Source organism: Phalacrocorax carbo, chromosome 20 (genome assembly GCF_963921805.1).
Source record: "Phalacrocorax carbo chromosome 20, bPhaCar2.1, whole genome shotgun sequence".
NCBI lineage: Eukaryota > Metazoa > Chordata > Aves > Suliformes > Phalacrocoracidae > Phalacrocorax > Phalacrocorax carbo.
In genome coordinates this window covers 3,372,552-3,394,143 of record NC_087532.1, presented here as the reverse complement: position 1 = coordinate 3,394,143, position 21,592 = coordinate 3,372,552, and the positions used below count along the sequence as shown (strand labels likewise).

The following is a 21,592-nucleotide window of genomic DNA, read 5'->3' as shown; positions in this document are numbered from 1 at the left end:
GTTTCCACGGGGAGAAGATGGCAGTACTGCTGAACGGTAGACACTAGCACTGCAGTAACTGGAGAAACACTGTAATTCCTTTATTAAAACAAAACCAGAGAAAACCATTAACAATGTAAACAAAATAAAATCTAAATCGCTGAAACCCCGCTGTGCCTGCGGCTCTTTGCTCACGGTGTGCTCTGTGGCAGTCCTTTCTTCAGAAGGGATGTGAGATAGCTGCCCAGCTCTTCATCCTAGAGAGATTAGAGAGAAACAGGATCAAAGCAATCTTCTACTTGACTTTCCCATTTGGGGCAATGTATTTGACTCTGGTACCTAGAAACAGACATAGAAATAATTCTTGGACCCATCAAAATCTCCTGACATCAGTGCTCAAAAATGGGAACCAACGCAGTTCAGCCCAAATGCATTTCTGGGCGTTCTTTGACACTGATGGTTTGAAACTCCCACTTGGCAAAGCAGGTGTCTGGCCCTGAGATGTCCCTTCTGAGGAAAAAGACCATTTTTCTTGAAAGCAAAGAATAAGGAGCCACTGGTTTTATTTTTTTGCTTTGCCCTCAAGAGGCATTTCCTTGCTATGAAGAAAGCATTTAAAAATACAGCCAGAGAAAATATGCTTTTGAAAAAACCCAGGTGACTATGCCTAATCTTACCACAAGTTAGTGTTAGCTAGCTTTCTGCTTGTTGTTTCCAGTTTTACACCTAGAGAAATGCAACATGAAATACCTCCACATGCTGTACGGCAGTAGCGATACAGCAGAGAGCTTAGAAGGTAGGTACTGTATGTCCTCAAAGCAAAGCCTGAACTAATTAACTGTAATTGTATTAAGTGTAATCACTCCAGATCAGTTGCCTTGAGTTCAGTGGTCCCAGAGAGAACTGACCCAGTAGAGCTGTAAAATGATTTGTACAAAACCTAAAATGGGAAAGAAAACGGCAGCGACTCGCCTCATCTTCCCCCAGTCAAACTGCTTCAAACCCAGAGGGATGACGGCTCACCCTCACAATAGCAACCCCACTCTAGGACAGTTTTGGACTGGAAGGCGTTAAGATCAGACATGCTTGAAAAGTGTGTCTTCAAGTATCCCTACCTGATAGGTCCAGGATACGAGCAGAACTTTGGTTCCCTGATCCTCCGAGTGTGCTGTGGCTTGGATGAGAATGGACTCCACTGTTATAGACCCATCAGGGAGATGCTGCACTGAATAATCTTTCAGGACCCTGGTAAGAGAGAAGACGTGTGATTTGTTTTGGATGGGATGCGCGTACAGGCTGAAGGGTGGGTCACCCCGTCTCTCCCAATTCCCAGTGCCAGCATGTTATTGCGTCCCACTGTGTCCCTGAGCCAGCACCCACTGCCCAAGCAAGGGAGGACGGGGCTGATTCATCGCTTGCTTATTTTGGTGCTTAGATTAACGTCAGATTTCCTACAGAATTGTTTTCCAGCGTTCATGCTAGCTCTAGCTCCCTATTCCTCTGGAAGGAAGAAAGCAGTGTTTAAGGTTCATCGGCTGCTAGCTTTTGAACGGCTTTAAGAGGTGTCTTGACCCTATGCTTGATGGTCTCACTCCAACCACCTGTACTAACTTCAGCCAGAAGCAGTAGTGACAGCAGGAACCACCAGGAACAAAGGTTTCGGGTGCACTGCTCTAGCTTGGCAAAGACCAGGAGCTTGTAGGCTGACCGCCAGCCTCTGCTACTGCAGAGTAACTGCTGCTCTGGTGACTTTAGCCATCTAGGCTAAAATCGGGCAGGGGTGTGTCTTCCGAGCTGCAGAGAATTCTCTCTTAATAACTGCAGGGCTGGCCTGGCAGGCCAGAAAGGAGGGGGCAGTTGTACTACCTCTCTTTAAGAAGGACAAGCACATGTCCATCCCTAGGGGGATTTAAAAAACAAAAACAACAAAAAAAACCCCACCAAACCTCAAACTCAGCTAAGAAAGGCATTACCCCTTGAGATGGTTATATACACGAAGCACTGTCTCGTGTTCTTTCCGCGGATCCTGAATGTGAACGCGGCAGGTGAAACGCAGCTGATGCTCCGTAAGGCCCAGCTCCTTCAACGCCTGCTCGGGAGAAACCAGACGGAAACTCTGCAGAGAAAAAGCACAAATCCATTAGAACCTCGCTCCTTGCGTTTTCTGATGTGTTGTTCCTCCTCTGCGGCCAGCTGCACACAGGTGGGTGCTCATCACTGCAAAGCTCCAGCCGGTAAGATCGTTCCTTTTCAATCTCAAATGTCTCGGCACATTTCAGTTACTCCTGCAAGCAGTAGCTGCTCGGCACGAGCGTATGGTGGACAGCAAAGGTCGAGGCGAAACAGTGGTAAAACGTCCACCTAAATAATCATACCAATTCTTTATTTCCCAAGATTAGTGTTGCTCTCTGAATGGAAGTTGGTTTAACCTCTTCTAACAGGGGAAATGATTTGTTAAATATAAACATGAGGTTAGCGAGTAAGGACTCCTCCCTTGGCACCCTTCCGTCCTTGGTCAGTGAGGTCTGGCAACGTGCTGCTGCTTGATTCTTTTGATTTTCACAAGCACAGTGAATCAGAAACACCTTGGATTCACAGGCTGAAAAACCACAGCCTCCTCAGAATGTCTGTAGCTGCAGCTGTAGCTGCAGGGGGCCGGGGCAAAAACCAGACTTAGAAGAGAAGCAGCTCTTCACATTTATCCGTTTCCTGTGACGCCATCCGTGAGCATGCCTGACACCGACCAGTAGAAATTCTACCCCACAACACCCAGCTCATGACTAGCACAATACTAATTCGGAGGCCGTGGGACTAGTGAAGCCCACCAGTCAAGACAACCGACGAGCTAAAGCAGCTACCTTGCGGATTCCTCCTCCCCGGTGTGCTGTTACTGGGCTATTCCTGACAAACTAGGACTGCTTACTTTTACTTCAGGCCCTTGTTCACCCAGCCCTCACTTAGGAAAGGTAACAACCCGCTCAGAGGACACAAGACAAACACAAGAACTTTTTTACTTACATTATCCTTCATAATTAATGTGCCATGCATTAGCTTTGGCTTCTTGGCATCCGGTAAGAGACCTAAACCACAGCCAATGGAAGAGAAAGACGACATGGTTAACAATGATGCAGTTACTTTTCATGCAAGATGACTGCTCTAGGACTTGATGGATTTCTGAGTCCCTGCTGAGGTTCAGAGACTAAGATTTTACATCCCTGTGCACCTGTCTGTTAAGGCACATGGTGCCTAAACCATTATCACTGCTCCAGACACAAAAGAAGCCATGCTTTGTCATACAGAGCAACTGCCTCTTCCCATATCGCTTCCTGATTTGAGAGATTTTAGCTTTTTCTTAAATGTGGTTTATAAAAGTAATGCCAGTTTTCAGACCTAGCTACTAAAAGCCTACATGGCCTTTGCTTTCATAGCGACTGGGCAATGAGTAGCGAACAAGGGGGGGGGTGTCTGTGTCCGTGCATGTGTGCAAAGACTGCGGCACAGTAGCCACTTCATCTCACAGGAAGCCCCCTCAACCATTAAACGCTCATAAAACATGTTCTTTTGCAGGAAGCACTGCTGTAAGGCACCGTTGCTACAACTGGCCCAGCGCCTCTGCTCCCACCTAATACAAGTACTACACAACACAGCGGCGGGGCCCAAAAGAGTAAATGCTTGGTTGAAAAATGTGTCACCTATTGCTGTTTCTCTCTTCAAGAGTCCCAGGGATATGTCCACCGGAATGCTGGGGTTGGTGAATATTGTTGTGGTCTCTCCATTTGCAGGCATGTAACAGTTGACATCTGCAACGTAAAGACCCGATGTCAGGAGGACGGCTGCAGCGGCGCTTGCAAGCCCACACAGTCATTTCACCCACAAGCAGCGGGCGCGTATCCCTACAGCAGGTGCTGCTGTGGTTTTGGCGGAAGCCTACTGCCGCTGTTCAGGACAGGAAGTCAGGTTTCATAGCCATCTGCTGAACTTTACTACCAGGGATTTGAAAGAGGCTGAAAAGTAGAACTGCTGCCCAGACCTAAGGCTGACAACCTTACCAGAGGCATCGAAACCCCAGCGCGGCAACACCTACCAGCCCAGCTATCCCTAACTCCTTGTGAGGGGTAAAAAGAAAGCAGGCTGCACCAAAACTGCCTGCGCTCTGGTGTCGCTAACAAATTACTGCAAAGAAACCTGCAGATGGTAAGTAACAAGCCCATGAGAATGCTGTGCTTTCTCCACTCATCATTTAAGAGTCAGCTTAGTTGTTTGGGTTTTTTTACCCAGAGCTCATTCCCTTTTAGCCACTCAAGTTGCTAACTTACAGCTCCAGACGTACCCTGCCTGCCTCAGCTTCCCTTCGCAATCTGAAGAAATATAAGTTCAGTAAGTGCTGGACTATAACAATACAAACATATCAAAATCACTTTTACTGCAAGTCGAAATGGGCATTAAAATTAAATGGGCTTAACGTGTTAACATGTTACGGATACTGTTTTCTTGGGGGTGACTGGTCCTGGAAATGACAGTGTGCCGAACTCTGCGCTGAGCTCCAGCGGATTAACTTTAACGCCTTTGTTCTACCGCCATTCCCTCTTCAGTACCAACACTACGTACGAAATTCCTGTTCTATTTTCTGCTTCAGAAACTCCATTTTCTTTGCTTCACCGTGGACCAGGAGAACATTTCGTGGCTCAGCCTGGCGAATCAGCTGCATTATTCCCTTGGCATCCGCATGGGCGCTGAAGGACATGTACTCCACCTGCATCTTGACTTCCAGCTGTGGGGGAGCAGAAAGCACAGGCTGAGTGACCGAGGCACTGCTGTGGCTCACCCCAGCCTGTCTGCCACACACAAACAGACCCAGACTCCTCTGTGTTTAGTTTGAGGAGGAAGCAGAACACCTGAACTGGAAAATGAGGTTGGAGAGAGCGCTGATAATCAGCAGAGACTGAATATGATGCTGTACAGAAAAGCTTTCAATAACTTACAGGATCAAACTGCTCAATTTCAGAGCACACTACTTGTCACACATTTGCCAAAATAAATCAATACTTAAGGACAGATGGAGACATAAACACCGACACCAACTATCTAAAAATGTATAATTTTTACCTGACTAATGTGCCTCGTTATTAAACATTATGCCCCTGACAAAGTCTGAAGGCAGAAAAAGACACGCTGCTGCCACTGCAAAGGGGAAAAAGCCCTATTCCAACCCCAAAGAAAATGTTACGTGGGTATTTTCAACATTGCACGCGGCACATTCCCATTACAAGTACATGGTGTCTAACAAAGGTCTGACGAACTTCCCCCAGACGACCCTCCTCCTTGAAAATAAAACTTACTATTTGTCTTCCTTCCATCTCCAGCTTGCGCTGGCCACTCAGAATCTTATGGCCCACAGTTCCCTGCACACAGTAGCCTGGCATGATGACCTGAGAAGGAAAAAAAAAATAATCTACAAACTCTGCACACAGACTGTGCGCAGCGTGGCTGCTGTTAATATAAAAAGAGCCACAAATGCATCACGCTGATCTAAGTTTGTGTTGTTCTCATCTTACATACTACCATCCTTCACTGGAAAGCTGCTTGCTGTGTTCTGCAGCTTGGGTGGTGAGCGCCCAACTCCAGAACACACACGAAAATGAAATTAGAAAGCAAACTGCTGAGCTCTGCACACCACTAAATAAGAATTAATGCTAGTTACAATGTCCTTGAAGCAGCTGCAAATTAGTGAAAGCACTTTTGAAAATAAAATCTCCCACGACCTCCTGTCTGAGACATGTGCCGCCTCTGCTTGCCCAGTCACACAAAGCAAAATTTAGAGCTTGAAAGAGCTCTGCCCTGGGTTGGTTCACTAGAGGACTCGAGTCTTTTAACCCAGGGTGCTCAGGAAAAGCTTTCCTGCAACCTTTGTCCTTATGACTGTCTCGGCATCACTATCATGTGAACACAAAACATCACTTGAGGAAAGAGAAGTTCTTACCATATTCTTTTCGTTCCCTGCCCATTTCCTGAAGATCTGAAGGGACTGTCCTGCATGAAGCATACCAGGGGTTGCAAACACAACCTGGAAGTCAAAAATGGGCCAAGAATCACCAAGGAAAACATGTTTCTTTCCGTTACTTGTATGATATAAATATCCTAAAACTGCGGAGAGCATCCACTAATACACACTACAGCACATCAAAGGTCTAATGGGGATTTTTGCTATGTTGTTTTTCCCACCATGTCCAATTTTCACATAAGTTGAACTACTGTTTTAGGCGATTTTTGTGAGCATCCATAGCATCAGGTAAAAACTTCGAACAGTTCTATAACGGTACTATCGTGCTCGACAGATTCCTCTTTCAGCTACTGCCTAATAAGCCAGTCAGAAATAAAACCAGGAATAAGATTGTGTTGTAAAGGATCTGTCTCCTGACTTAAGGCAAAAGAATATACTGTAAAAGTTATGCTTTGAACCAGGCCCAGAGGTGTAGATTATATGAACACACAATCAACTTTTTTAGTTTTTTCTGGCCATAAAGATCTTTAGCAGTTAAACAGATGAAAAACATTCAGATGGCCTGGCCACAAAGGGTTTAGATGGGATGCTGATACTGACGGGGTAGAGGACGCTTAGCTTTTGCGGGCTGCCTGCTTGCCTCAGCCAGGAAGAGGGTGGCATAAAACCAGCCCCAACACTACATGCCTGCTCTCTTACCTCGTTAATGCCCACTTACCATAGGCCCCGGATTGTCTGCAAAGGCCCGATCAAATGCTTTGATGTGTTTGAATTCAAACATGTTCCTCTGCACAAATGTTTTCCGAATTTTCTGATTAGTCCAGGTGATGAAGAGCTTGTAATAATGATTGGCCTTCTCCGTCAGTCCCGTGGAGAAGTATATTGGAGCCTTCAAGTTCATTCTCTCCCTGTAGAAAGAAGCGTTCCAGATACCTGGGAGGGCCAAATTAGGATCCTGGCTCTCCATGCTGAAAGTCTATAAACGTGCGCAGTCTCCGAAGACTTTTTGTGCATACCCAACCCTCAACGGGCTATAAATCAGTATTATGGCAATGCTACATCACTGTGCCTTAACTTACTACAAAGCAGGCTTTAGTCCAGTTCTCCTCCCCCACTACGATTTCCTTCCATTACAAATATTAATCATTCTGCTATGGCAAATAATTAAAAGCAGTAGCATTTGGTATTATCAGAAACATTTCCACACAACGCTTATATGTATGTTTAATACTTGTCCATCCCTCCTCCCCCCTCCCATGGAAACAATTTTACAATGTGGCAAAAACATAATCAAATTTTTTAAAGGACAGTTGATCCCAAGTGGAGAAAGACTCTGGGTAAGAAAATGGTTCGTTCACTGCTTAGAGTCAGGAACGCTGGGAAATACACGGAAAGAAGGAATTCCGCTACCGCTAGCGTGGGCTGACATGCAGAGGAATGCTAACGAGAATAGTTGTACTAAACAGACATGAAAGAGTCACAGAAACCTGCCGGGACAACACAAGGAGGCCAAAAAGGCGGGGGCAGCTGCACAGAAGAGACGGCACTCACCAGAAAGTTTCCAATAAAATGCAAAGTTCCTGGGCACGTCCAAGGGCAAACACCGGGATAAGAACCTGCAATTGAGGTAGGATCCACAGTCGGTGAAACCCACACGGCACGTAAATGGCCCTGCAGCATTATCATTTCTGAACAAGCCCCTCGGTTCCCTCTTGCTTCCTGATATTCTTTTGCTGACCTGTCTTTCCCCAGGACTGTGTTCTGCGGTTCTGGAACGACAGGCACCGCACCTGACAAGCACCTATCCGCTCGGCTGAGCTCAGCCTGCGTCCTGAGGAGAGCCTCCGGCAGGGCGCGCTGCTCGTGGATGTACTGGTCTGTTCTCCCTCAGGTAATATGAAAACCAGTTGCTGAGAGCAACAATTCTGGTACTATTTATGGAAATGGACACTACGATGAGTGCTTCTGTCCTTGATCGCCTTGTCTGTGCTGGGGCAATTATGACCTTCCTCCCGTCCCAAATTAAGGCAACACTGGAGGAAAGAACATACAGCTGTTTGGATTTCCAGTGTTTTCTTCAGTTAGGTGCTCTCACTTGGCAGCAAAGAGTTTACCACTACTCATTTGTTTCCCAGATTCAACAGGAAAGCCACAGTCTGCTTCTTAATGGAACTGTTTAGCAAACCACATCCATTACCAAGAGACTCGCCCTCTTTTCCACAAGCAAGCCTACCTTGTGCCTCTACTAAGACAAGAACAGTAAATCAAATACAGGGCTTGAGGTCACAAGTGACAAACCACTGTAACTTTTAACCAAAATGCAATTCAAGTTCTACGTGTACAATCAGCAGCCAGACTAACTTTCCATTTAATCAAGTTAAATGAACTAAGTCCTGGGAACCTAGAACCAGATCCTGAGCTACAGTGAAATCAGTAACACTTTCCTGTGATGCAAATTTCCACTTCTAGTTCCATTTTCTGAGGGGTCTTTTTCTAATGTGTTCTCCTAGGCGTGCTCTAAATGTGGCGTCAATGAAAAAGAGAATCTCAAAGAAAAAGTCCTACAGTAGCAAAGCTAGGGGCTAAGCTCTAAGAAACAGGAAACACTGACTGAAATTCTAGAACAATAATGGACGGATACAACTAATGGCCGTGTTACGTTGCTATCACCAGGTGTTCCTCATGCTTTGTGGCTAGCTGAAGTTGTCCACGTCCAATCACACTGGGCTGGAACAGGTTTACCCAAGCAAAACAGCCAGGCAAGTGAAAGCCACAAACAAGGTACTGGAGCATCGTTTCCTGTACGATAAGCACATGTTTTCTGCGCTCTTGGAGGGGTTTTACAGTAACAGCGCAGCGCCGAAGAGCACAAAGCAGGATGCTGAACAGACAGACCCGGCTACGCTGGAAATCGTTTAGTTTAGAAGCAGTAATTGAAGAGTCAGTCTCAGTTTCTTAATTTACAGGACTAAGAGCATGCTTCAGTATACAAGATGCAAATCAAATCAATTTTGCCTTTATCCTCCATATTTGCAGACTGTAAGCATAGCATTTCCCTTACTGTCTCATTAACTCATAGTTTGGTTCTCTTCTTGGCATAATTTAGGTGTTTAATATTCTGTCTTTTAAAGTACAGATGGAAGAATATAAATATGGCTTCGGTTTCAGGTAGCGATCGTACAGAGATGCCCACGTTACACAGCACTACGGAGCCAACAAGAGCTTTGCAGAGTAAAACCCGCATCACTCCGATTATCAAAACGCCATACCTTCCCTCCTCTTTCTACAGTCTCATGAACTTTCTTCAAGAAGTCTCTTTCTCTGCAGCGTTTGGAATCTCTGATAGTTGTGGCATAGGTGGATTCACTTATTAATAAATCTGGGCGACACTTATCAATCCAGGCAGCACTAAAACGAAAGGAAATTTTAAAAACCCAGTCAAAATAAGAGATGGTATCTGGCATTTCTGATCTGCAGGTCTCACAGATGGGTGGAGGATGTTTGCAGATAGGAAAACAGGCCCACAGATGTGCATCAGCTTGCCCAAAGTCACATAGGAGTTCTGCAGCAGCATCAGGACTCCTCTCTTTGCAGGCCATGCTTTCTTTAAATGAATCCAGCTCAGAACAGAGACTACAGATTTTCAGAAGCAGTTCTTCTCCAGTCTATTACTTGGTTTAAATGCATGAAAATATTATTCTAAATAGCATGAATATTATAAATACCTTATATATGCCAGTAAAAATAAAATGAACATTAAAGTTTGTGAGTGGCACACTCTTAGAAAGTAAATACATTTAGCAGATACCATGACAATAAAACATTTCAAACATCTAAGTCCAATTATTACATAGCCATAAAAATAGATTAATGTGAGTATACAGAAGAAGACTGTATTAGGGTCTGTCTGGAAGAATCAATGTAAATCTGTTCATTGTCATAATTCAAAATTGTATTTATCTTTCCAGCAAAGACACCGTTAAGTGTTACAGCCTCCTAACAAAGAATCAGGGCTGAGAAGTCCCCGGTATTAATAAAGGCTGTGCTCAAATCTTCCTGGCAGAAACATATACAGTTCATAGGAACTCAGACTTCTACTTACCCTAAATGTCTGTCTGGTGTCATGTTATAATCACCCTAATGGAAGAAAAGAAATCCATTTATATTCTCGGTGTGATGGGACAGGCCGTTACAAGGAGAGGTAGGTATCTATGAATACTGTCATACGTACTTACCGTGTACACAACTGACTCACATCCAGCCTTAATCTGGAACATGGCTGCTCCTAGCACATGGCCTGCATAGTACGCCTTGATCTCCAGCTCCTCATCCACCTGCTCGGACAGGCAAAAACAGCACTAGTAGTTTCTTTTTAAAAAAGTAACATTGCTCTGCCTTCTGCAACAACCCGGCTGGTCTGACCCAAGAGGACGCAGAAATTATCGCTCACCTGAACTGTCTGGTGCAGATGCACAGCAACCACTTTCTTCATACAGTCTTTAATCATTTGGGAAGTGAAGAAGTTAGTTTCCCCTTTCTTATCTACAGTTATTTTCCTGTAGTCTTCCAGGAGGATGGGACAGATGGCCTTGGTAGGATGCGTCATGTAAATGGGCCCATCGTAACCGACCATTTCACTGAAATACGGTAAAGCTCCACAATGGTCCAAGTGAAAGTGGCTGCAAAAAGACACAAAGGGTAAAGGAGACACTGCACAGGAATTCAGCTTGCCTGGTTCTCAGATCTTGTTTCAGATTTTTAAAGCACTGTGTGACATAGAGGAACTAGCCAAAATATGACCGATGGACTTAGACCACGTTTGGGTCGCCTGGGTCAGCGTACAAAGCTTTCCCGCTTCCCATCTGAGCTCTGACGAGGAAGGAGGCTTCCTCACCTGATGATCACGCAGTCTAGGAAGTCAGTCAGCCTTCCATTCTGAGTGATATAAGAAAAGTCAGGAAAGCGTCTCTGTAAAACACAAAGAAACAGGCTACCCATTACAAAAGAAAAGCCGGTTAATACGACTTTACTAATCCAACAAAACAATGACGTGAATGACCAGAAACACTGGAACCCCCCTCAACCCCTCGAGGTGCTGTAACCGCCCCCCCCCGAGGCAAAACTGCAATAAGGCGGCAGGCCACGCTAGCGTCAGCAAGAGGGTAAGAGCTGCAGGCAACACCATCCGCATGTACGTGCGGAAAGAGCCAAAGACAGAAAGGACGGGCGGGCTGCCAGAGGACAAAAGGGAAACTGACGCTGCAAATAAATAAACTACTGCCAAGTTTATCTCAAAGTAAAACAGGTGACGGACGTGTTTTAGCTTACCCACGGGCATTAAGGCAGAAAGCCTCAAAATCTTTTCTGTAACGGCCCATTTGCTCTGTGTCACACTTGAACTCTTGCTATCTTACAGAATGTTTTTGCCATTATTCCTTTCCTACTAGCGATCAAACATCAGGACTGTTTCCTAGCTCTCTCTAAAGTATCAGAGATGCGTCACGTGGATCCCACAAGTACTTAACTGCCCAAAACCCAGCACCATGTCAAGGACTCTAGCTAATGATGGGATTAATGCCTTAAAGCATAGAAGGTACCTACCCTTGTGAAATAGAGAAAGACCAAAATCACCAGGAACGGAGCATTCACAGCCTGCTTAATGTTATTGTGGAGCCCAGAACCCAGGGAAAGGATGGCTGGATGGTGGCACTTCATACACCAGAGTACCTGAGGGGGTGCACCTCTTGCACAGGAAGACTGGATTTGGAAGGGGCTATAGCAGTTCGTTCTCTGCCGTAATCCAGCTCCGGCAGCAACTGATCCGCATGCCCAGTAACGCACACCCTAGCTAACAGCACCCACGTGTCAGACAACGTTCTGACGAGTCAGGCAACGTTCAAATAAAAGGGAAATAAATTCAAATAAAAAGGGAACAGAGCAGAACAATGACCCAGGAGCACTGCTGGGAAACACCAGGCAGATGCACCCTGAAAGCATCCCAATGCAACATCGAGGCTTCTGCACCATACTCACATCATCGTTGTAGCCCATGTGCATCCCACAGTCAAGCATTACATTCTTCCCGGCAATAGACACAAGGATACAGCTGCGCCCCACATCCTGGCCAGCTCCTGGAGGCAAGCAAAAGAAAGAGAAGTAAGACATCTCTGGGAATACTTACAATCACTTCAAAACAGAAAATTATAAATTTCATTTTATTAATTTAATAAATTAAAACATTTAAAAGTCGGTACAAACTTCCTAGCCCCTTTTCTGATGCAGGAAAAGGCCACATCCTTTCTTCCAAGCAAGCAGATCTGTTAGAGGGCAGGCAAACATGAACTAACTCACCCCATTCCCTGAGCTTCTGAGAGTGACTTCCAGCTGCAGAACTGCAGTAAATACAGCACTGCGTCCAAACCCACCACAGAATCGCAGGTTGGAAGGGACCTCAGGGATCATCTAGCCCAACCTTTGCATAAGCAGTTCGGATGTGGGGCATGTTTGTTCTCTGCCCGCTGCTGTGCCATCGCAGCTTCATAAAGTGACAGCAAAATAATCTCTTATTTGGAAAGGATTAGCACGGACTCAAAGCTCCCCGGGCTCTGCACCTCCCCAGGAACTCTGCCTCTCAGCAGAAGCATGGACCTTCGTTAAGGTCTACTTAAGTCCATTCCAAGCCAGAAAATTATCCATCAGGACGAAGCAGTTCTGCTCGGCACATCCTCTGCCTACTCAGTACAAAAATGCATCCCTGTGCAGCCATAGAAAACAAACAAAAAAAGCAACACAAAAAAACCAACAACCACCAAACATCCAAAAAAGAAAATAATAAACAGAAAAATTTGCTTCCTGTGGATTTTTAGCACTGTTAAGTGAACTAATACTCCACAAAATCTAATACTGTAATAATCTAATAATGCCTTTACCAGGATGTATTAAAGAATCCAGTAGTGAAAACAGAGTTGTCAGAGTGTTCGAGTCTTACTTGCTTGAAAGACAAAAGGAGGACAATAACATACTGACAAGAACCAAGCGAGGATGCCGCACAGCTGTAACACGTACTGCAATACACCACTACGAGCAGTTTTTGTGGCGTGCAAAGGCCTCCGGCACCTCTAACACATATTACTCTGAATTCTAAATTCCAAAGTTTTTCAGCGTTTCCATTTCAGGTTGGACTTACCCAAGGGAGTGACTTTTATTTCAGGCATTTTGACAAACTCTAAATCTCAGGCTACGTGGTCAATTATTTCAGAAACAGTCTGATGGCCACAAAAAGAGATTTAGCTGTTTTTACAGCCACCATTTCAATTATGTTTCAGAATCAGGTAGAATACTCAGAGGCACAGCTTCTTCCTAGAGGGAAGACGGTCAGAAAAACACAGATCAACAGGCGAGGGAGTAACAACTCCTGGAAACGCAGGCCCGCCTGGCGTCGATGACCACCGCCACCACAGCAGGGGGGGAAGGCAGGGCGAGGAGAGGGCTCCCGCTCCCCCCGGCGGGGTTTGTTTATTTACTCCTGCCTCCCACAAGCCCCACATATTTCCCATTTCCCCCAGCCCCGCTCCCCAGCGCTGGCCGGAGGTTCTCCTCACGGAAAACCTGCGCGAGGCGCTGACAGGGCCGGCCCAGCGGCGAGGCCCCGCAGCGGGGCACACGCACCCGGCACCCCCGCAAAGAGGGGTCCCGGTACGGGAGATGACCAACCCCCGCCCCGACCCGACCCGACCCGACCCGCCGGCCCTCACCGCCGCGCCGAGCCGCCTCCGCCATGTCGCCTCGCCCAACCCACCCTCCAAGACCCGCCCCGCTGATTGGCGGAAGCCGCGGGTGACGCCTGGCAGCGGCGCCGCGGCACAGCGCGGGGCGATGGCGGGCGCGCAGGGCGCCTTCAGCCTGCGGGAGGTTCTCGCCGCCTTCCAGACGTGCGTGACGGAGCGGCGGGAGGTGCTGCTCGGCCCCTACCTGCGCGGCTGGCGGGGGCTCATCCGGTGAGTCCCCTCGGCGGCCGCCCCGGGGCCCGGGCCCGGCCGCCAACCGCTAACGCGAGCGTCTCTTCCCCGCGCGCAGGTTTCTCCACAGCCTGGGCGCCATCTTCTCCTTCGTCTCCAAGGACGTGGTGGCCAAAGTACAGATCATGGAGAGCTACTGTCGCGGCGAGCAACGGGAGAAGTACGTGTCGCTGCAGTCCATGGTGGAGTACGAGCTGGCCAACGGGCTGGTGGACGGGCAGAAGCGGACGGGGCGCCCCGACTCCGGTTGCCGCACTGTCCTGCGCCTCCACAGGGCCCTGCGCTGGCTGCAGCTCTTCCTGGAGGGTCTGCGAACGGGCCGGGAGGATTCCCGGACATCTGTCATCTGCACGGACTCCTACAACGCTTCCCTGGCTGCCTACCACTCCTGGCTTGTTCGTAAGACTTGCACGGCGGCCTTCTGCGTGCTGCCGCCCCGAAACACCTTCCTTGAAATCATGAACGTGGGCACGCCCGAGGAAGCGGTCGCTATGCTGGGTGAGGCCTTACCCTATATCTGCGACGTCTATGGCATCACCCAGGAGCTCTTTGCCCAGCATGAGCTGCTCGACCTTCCTTGATGGGAGGGATGTTGAAGAGCCACGGCTCGTTCTGACAGAAGTCGGATGAACCAAGTGAAAACCACGTGTTTTCACAGACGCACTAGCATCTGGTTCTCTGTCCATGGTCATTCTCCCTCTCCTTTTCCAGTATGGAGCTAGTTGGCAAAGCTACTCAGGTGCCTCACTTTGTAAGAGAAAAAACTGCAGCAATTTTTTAATGTATATGTATATCCGTATGTGTGCCTGTAGAGCCTCGGCTTTACGGTAAGAAAAAAAATACTATCAGCATGCTTAACGGATTTCTTTTCTCCTCCTGGATTCAGCCTCAACTCTCCAGCTAGGCTGGGAGAGGGGTGGTTTGGTTTATTTTTTAAGCTAAACTCTGCAGCTTAAACAGCTGCTGTGTGTTTACACCAATAGTTAGGACCTCCTGTGACAGCACAACTTTCAGATGTGGTGTCTGAATGAATCTACATTACATGCGAGCACACTTTCACTTTTGTTTACAGGCTGTTCCCCTGAAGAGATCGCTTATTCTTGAGCCTTGAAAATATAATCCTGAGTAATGTGTGTCTGAAAGGAAGCACTTTTCCTGTAGTCACAGACTCATTTGATTGCTGCTAATTCTGTGTCCCCTAGAACGAAAGAAGGGAACGGTGGTATATGCCATTACTGTAAGAGATTGATCTTCCTTTGTGTGTGGATCCATTATGCAGGATCTTTTTTCTGTGTAGCTTCCTGAGCTGCAGAACAAACCCTACAACTCAAAGAGTAATAAAGCAGGTATGTTTATTTTGGCGCTGGGTGCGTGGGGGATCACTCCTCCAAACGCACATACACCCCTTGTTTTCAATATTCATCCTCTTATACCGTTTCTGCTACTGATTACATCATTACGGTAATGGCTTCCCGGAATTAATTTACATTTTCCTCGCCCTTTATTCTTTGCCTGCGCGGAATCTTCGGGTGGTCTCTGGTGGTCGTGGTGATGAAGGCTCTGAGTCTTCCTCCCCTTGCCCTTTTCACCTTATGTAGACTTAACCTGCAAAGCCAGTTCTGCCTGGTTTTGCAGCTGGCCTCATAATATGTTTTTCCTTTTCACCTCTTATCTCTTGTGCACACCAGGGGATTCGTCCATCGTTCAGGGTTTCTGATTCCTATCTAACCGTAGCACATTTGTGGGTGTTGTATAAGTGACCCTTGCTGGCATGTTTCTAAGTCATGCCAAATTACAATTAGAGGACTATGTTATCTTAAACTACAAAGCGAATTATACACCCATGTTCCTGAACACTCTCCTGCCCATTAATCTACACTTTATGCGTCTTGGGATGTGGAACAGTTTTTAGTATATACTGCACAATACCATATATCCAGATAAGGCCGCAGACAGTACCTTATCTGTTTTCCAGCCATGCTTCTCAATTGTGTTCTCATGATTATTTTTGTTAATGACTGTGTCAAATGCCTACAAAAATTACTTCTCTGACTGTCTGGGGAGAAATCCAAACTTGTACTGTACGTCACTACTTTGTGAGGCTTATGGCTTGTATTGCTAATCACTGTATGTAATACACATCGAAGTAAAATTGAGTTTACTTAGCTTTTTGAAAGCTGAAGAAGCACTACTTGTGAGTTCCGGATGATGTGAATATTTGGAGGAGGAGGGAGATTCCCCCAGGCTGTAAGATGTTTTGATTGTATCTCAGATAAGAGGCATTTTGGCCTAATGTAACACTGCGTGATTCAGGAAATCACTATTACCTCACGGGCATTAGTCTAACGGGACAATAAATTATGTGAATAACATGCTTCTGAAGAGTATCCTTTACAGAAATGCTTTCCAGCTCTGTGGTGTTGGAAGGAACATGACTTCCCATGTTCCCTATTCATAGCCTGTCCTTCACTAGCAGAATCTGTTTCACTTTCCTAGCGATCAGATGTGAAACCAGCTGACAGGAGTAACCCCAATGAAGTTAGACGCTGTGTACTGAGCTCCTACTCTGATTACTCACATCTGTCAACAATGTCTTTTGGCAGAAGACAGAAAATGGAATTTCCTTGAACATCCTAAATGGAGGTTTGGTTGCTGTGCTGTGAAAACACAAATACCATCCCCTTGCTGCTAAGACCACCTCAATATGACTACATAGTTCCCTAGAATAAATCCATCTATTAAAATGGAGCAGTTCCACGTTACAAACTACAGAATAGACCTGGCTGGACCTCCCTTGCTTTCCAGTACAGATGGAGCTGGTATTTCATCTGTGTAGCATATTAAATGCCTTAAACTATGTCAAGTGAAAACATGTTTTAGATCTCTTGAGAGTTTAATGCAGCAATTTCCCACATGGGGAAATCACTTTTTCTCCCTTGTCACATTAATTCTCAACTATTCCTCTTACGAGATCAACATTAATGTTGAAAATGAGCTTGATTTTTGTCATTAAAGAATCAAACTTTCTCAGTAGGGAAAAATCCTCTGTTGGAAGTTTATAACCAGTCATTTTGTGCAAAGCATGCTTTGAGTAAAATACAGCTTTCCATCAGTCTGCATGCTCTCGTTTGGACAAGGTATAGCCTAACGGTAATTTTGTTTTCCTGGTGCCCTGCTCTGAATCCAAATGACGGGAACCTTTTTAACAGCCCAGTTAGTTACCACTGGGTAAAACCAAGGTTCTGTACTTGGCTTTGGGCGAGTTCAGTCTGGCGGCTCACACTAATGGGGCCAAATTCAGAGGAGTAAAACCTTCGCCTACAGTGACTGTCGTACTTGAAAGCTGCAGCAACACAGAGATTCGCTAGAGGGAGTTTGAAGATTTCCCACAAAAGTCCACCACATGAACTTGTCTCCTGGCCACAGTGAGCACACCTGATTTCACATGAAAGCAGGGATGGGAGTAAATAATTGCCTATGTGTGACTTCTACACTGTTCAAATAGCTTTTTTTTTTCCCCTCTGTGCAGCTGAATTTCTATTTCAAACTTTTTAAAAGAAGTTTTATAGTTAAAGCTAAGACTGAAATATTCCATTAAGGGGAAGGTATCCTTAAAAGGATGCCAGTATAAACATATCTCTATAACTTAGTTGTAGATTTCTATAACTGTTGCTTGCCTGAAGCACCCCTACACTTGGCTTTCTGCAGCGTATCTGCTTCTCTTCATACATGGAGAATGTTCTAGCCTGGTGGCAAAAGTCGTATATCACTCTGGCAGTATAAGCAGTTTTTATGATACAGTGTAAATATATAATAAGCCAATAAAATGCAGTAAATTGAACTTCCCAATTCAGAGCTACCTTCTAAAATTCAAACCTGACAGAAAAAAATACAAACCATGACGCAACCTAAATTACTCGGCTCTGGGACCTGTACCTAAACCTAAGTTTTTAAACTGAAGGTAACATCGTAGCTCAGCACGAGAAAAATCTAGATTAGGCAGTAACAGCTTCCTAAAATTAGCATATAACTGAGTAACAGCTCACCAACCTTGTCACCTGGGAATGGCCTCCTCCAGACAAGTCCTTGCAATGCACTGAGGAAGATGCGGTTATCTCCACGATGAGGTGACCTCGAATTTAAAAGAAAAAAAGAATGACAGCTGCGTACCTCTCTTTCTGCTACCCTTTAGTTCGGGCATCTTGGCATTTTATTCTGAAGTTCATTTCAAAATGAATTATGTGCCATTCCTTCAGCGCAGGCCGCTTCTATGTAGGGAACATGCAGTGAATGCTTGGATCAGAGACAGCCAGGGAGAACCTCAGGTGACAGCATGAAGCAGCGCTGGCGAGCAAGTGAATTTTTCCCTCCTCGGCCTCCACACAGGCAATGGTCACACTATGGTAACTGGCCCCACTCTCCATGCGGCGCGCTTCAGCTTGATTGATTCCGCTCCTAACAGCGTGTTCTCCTCGGCGATGCTTCTAGATGAGCAACCTGCGCTGATTAAGGTCTGCTCCCAGCGTCAGAGAAGTCGCAAATCCAGTTGTTAGTGAAAACTGTGAACAGGGACAGTTTCTACAAACACATTCCATTAAAGATGTTGTTTCTGGGTTGGTTGGGGCGGTTGGTTGGGGTTTGGCTGGTTGGAGTTAATGCAAGAGACACGCAGCCACATGAGAGTTGGGCACCTGAGTTCACCACCCACCATACAGAAAGTCAGATTTCCACAGCTGTGACAATTTCAGCAAGTCCCTCTGCTTGAGCAAAGGCTACTCACCGGGTAAAGGAAACCAGGATGAGGCCAGTGGTTTGCAACCCAGCACGCTCATGGGGTAGTGCTTTGTATTTGACTATTGCCCACTAAGCACAGAGTTACACATTGAATGAGTTCCGCTGAACAAATTCTTCCCCGTTATTTTCATCTCTCTGAGTTCTATTTAAAGAGACTTCCCAGGAACGGTTGAGACTCGCACCCCTGCCCCTGTTCCCTCTCCCACATTTTGCTTTGAGAAGTCTTTGAAACGTTTTCCCCAAAATAGACAAATAATGGTCCCTGACTTGCTGCTGTGCTTGAGCTTTGGTTATGCAGCAGCCCTCAGACTGCTAGTGGTTTGCCCCACTAAGCATCCGATTTACAGGAACAGGTAATAGCGATAGTTTCAGAAGGCATGACAAAGAAATACTTGTACAAGGAAAACACAGACTAACTCCCTCACAAGAGGTGCTTGCTAACTATAACCAGTTAATATCTAGTTTATATTATGAATACGAAGGTTTACACATAGGTTACTGGATAAATGATCCTCTAAAGTACTGAGTGTGGAGGTTCGATGGAAGGTATGGGTCTAACCCTCTGTAAATCCTGCAAGCTCTTTGCCGCTCGGGAATATTGTATATCAAGAATCTCACAAGCCTGTTTTTGTGTACACAAAAATCACCTCTAATTGCCCGTCCACCTGCTTGTATCAGACTCCGCTCACTGCCCCGTAGCCACGGGCACACCTGCTAGGCAGGACTTCTGCATACATGAATTACTAGCATCAAACTGAACAAAGACAAAAGGAAAACACCCTTTATTTCCATTACTGATCCCTGCCTTCACATTTCCTAGCTATGGAATTGGCCCTTCCACCCAACACTGGACGTCTCTCTTTTTGAAAGTGTCACGAATCACTTAGGGCCTAAAGGCTGCTAAAAGCCGGGGAGGAGATTCCCAATTATAATCCATAGCAGGTACTTTCCGCGGTACAGCTGTTACTGCTGGTGTCTGGCAGGGCCGTGTGTGACAGCAAAGCACACCCACAGTCCCTCTAGGCCATCACACATACATTGCTGGAATACTTCCCCCAAACCTACAAAACCCTCCAAGGTCCTGCCTTAAGCTCAGGCTCAGCTCGTACCTCTACCCCATGTTCCACCTCCCACATGAAGGAGACTGAACTGAATCGGCCGCCAGCTGAACCATGTTAACGCTGAGGGGACTGGCAATTGCCCCCAGCTGGGCTACTGGTGGCCGACAGGCGACTACCAGCTGACAGAGGTAGCACCGCTGCAGACAGCGGCTCACCCCCACACGCTATGTATTAGCAGCTACTTAGAAAAGCGCTACTTCTAGAATCACTAGGGCGAACGGTTTGAACTCATCTCCCATTGCTGCCAACAGCAAAACCTCATTTTAAGTTAAATGTTGGCAACTATCTCACCACCTTTAAAGCAACCAGATGTGCCGTGGACTGAGGAGCTTTGCTGCTGAAGACAAACCTCCATTCAGTTCTGTAAGCTGTTACAGAAGCATCCCTAGGGCTGTCTTTACTTGCTACTCAGTGACTTGGGCATTTGCGCTTGAGGTAGTTTGTTCTTCCAATTGACCTGGACTTTGTTTTCGTCGCTTCTACCGATCAGACCAATGGCAGACGGAATGGGTTGCACGGCTTTTAAACCCTGCTCCAAAGGGTTGCCTCTCTGTTGAATACATGCGGTCTGGTTCTGAGCTCAAACTGCAGCCAGGTAACAGTCACCAGCAGGACGGCTGGCGGGCTACAGCAGTACCCCAGCGAGAGCCTGAAGCTACCTCTGCTATCTATCCCACTCTAACTGCAGGGCAGGGGAGGAGAGGAAGCATCATGGATGTAAGCGGGAGCTGCAGAGGACAAGTAGGGAAGATCTGGTTTTCTCCAGGACTGTGGTGTTCCCACCCCCCCAGGCCTGGCTGCCTGCAAATGATGCAACACCGTGGACAACTGCTGCGCTGACCAGGCGGGGGCTGGCGGGGGCTTTCCCAGCAGCCCTTCTTGGAGGCCAGGCTTAGTCTTTCCATGAGAATTCATTTGCCTCCTGTGATGGAAAGTGCAAGCCAACTTTGGGGTTCTCTGTGAGGCACCTGTCCCTTTTTCTGCCCTTGATAAAAGTATTTTCATTTTCAGAAGGAAGATCCATTTCCCTGTCTGCAGAGTCCCTTGCTGTTCAGAACCGTTCCCAACACGTCCTGCTACGAAATGAGCGTGTAGTGCTTTCAAATTCTGTAGGCACATGAAATGTGAGCTCTTTGAAAGTACAGAATGTTAAAACTGCACAGTAAAACTCCATCAGAAGATAGTGGAGACAGGGAATAAGTTATTCTTTTGGAAGGACAGAATGCTACCAGCAAGCTGCTGCTAAGGGTGCAGGTAATGCAGAAGTAGGGCATAACAGGGGTTGCAGAAGCCCAAGTGAGCCAGAAAATGAAGCCTGTGAGAGCAGAGGCTCAAAGTAGCAGGATTTGTGCATCACTTACCCTTACAGAATCATAGAATCATTACGGTTGGAAAAGACCTCTAAGATCATCAAATCCAACCGATGGAATCATAGAATCATTAAGATGCTTTACGTGCTCCTCAGAAATACGAGAGAGCCAAAGCGACAGACAACCTAAGTACCTGGACACAGGACAATTCATAGATGAAGGGCAAATGGATCTGCCAGTATCACATAATCTGGAGATTTATAGGCCTGTTGCTCCGTGCACAGGGTGTGACAGCTTTCTAAACATGGGAAAAGTACAGAAAGCCTCACCCTCCTCCTGCTGGGAGAATATGTTTGTACTGAAACCACA

General features: G+C 46.4%; 2 protein-coding genes across 4 annotated transcripts; one reads left to right on the top strand and one right to left on the bottom strand.

Annotated features, from left to right (window-relative positions):
- Window positions 1-59: 59 nt before the first annotated feature.
- On the bottom strand, window positions 60-14,069 carry INTS11 (integrator complex subunit 11). Of its 2 annotated transcripts, none has more exons than XM_064470593.1 (18): window positions 13,952-14,069; window positions 13,167-13,339; window positions 12,014-12,111; window positions 10,875-10,948; window positions 10,431-10,659; window positions 10,216-10,314; window positions 10,083-10,117; window positions 9,250-9,388; window positions 7,532-7,596; window positions 6,699-6,888; window positions 5,960-6,043; window positions 5,319-5,408; window positions 4,588-4,750; window positions 3,672-3,779; window positions 2,998-3,059; window positions 1,953-2,095; window positions 1,095-1,224; window positions 60-236 (listed from the first exon to the last, which is right to left on the bottom strand). In XM_064470593.1, the coding sequence occupies exons 2-18, from the start codon at window positions 13,192-13,194 to the stop codon at window positions 171-173; spliced, it is 1,803 nt and encodes a 600-aa protein (XP_064326663.1). In that variant the 5' UTR covers window positions 13,195-13,339; window positions 13,952-14,069; the 3' UTR covers window positions 60-170. The 2 variants fall into 2 exon arrangements, with proteins under 2 accessions (XP_064326663.1, XP_064326662.1); XM_064470592.1 differs by lacking the exon at window positions 13,952-14,069 and adding an exon at window positions 13,735-13,807.
- Window positions 13,810-16,370, top strand: CPTP (ceramide-1-phosphate transfer protein). 2 transcript variants are annotated; one of them, XM_064470594.1, is made up of 2 exons: window positions 13,810-13,977; window positions 14,057-16,370. In XM_064470594.1, the coding sequence occupies exons 1-2, from the start codon at window positions 13,856-13,858 to the stop codon at window positions 14,577-14,579; spliced, it is 645 nt and encodes a 214-aa protein (XP_064326664.1). In that variant the 5' UTR covers window positions 13,810-13,855; the 3' UTR covers window positions 14,580-16,370. The 2 variants fall into 2 exon arrangements, with proteins under 2 accessions (XP_064326664.1, XP_064326665.1); XM_064470595.1 differs by having other exon boundaries at window positions 13,830-13,911.
- Window positions 16,371-21,592: the final 5,222 nt, after the last annotated feature.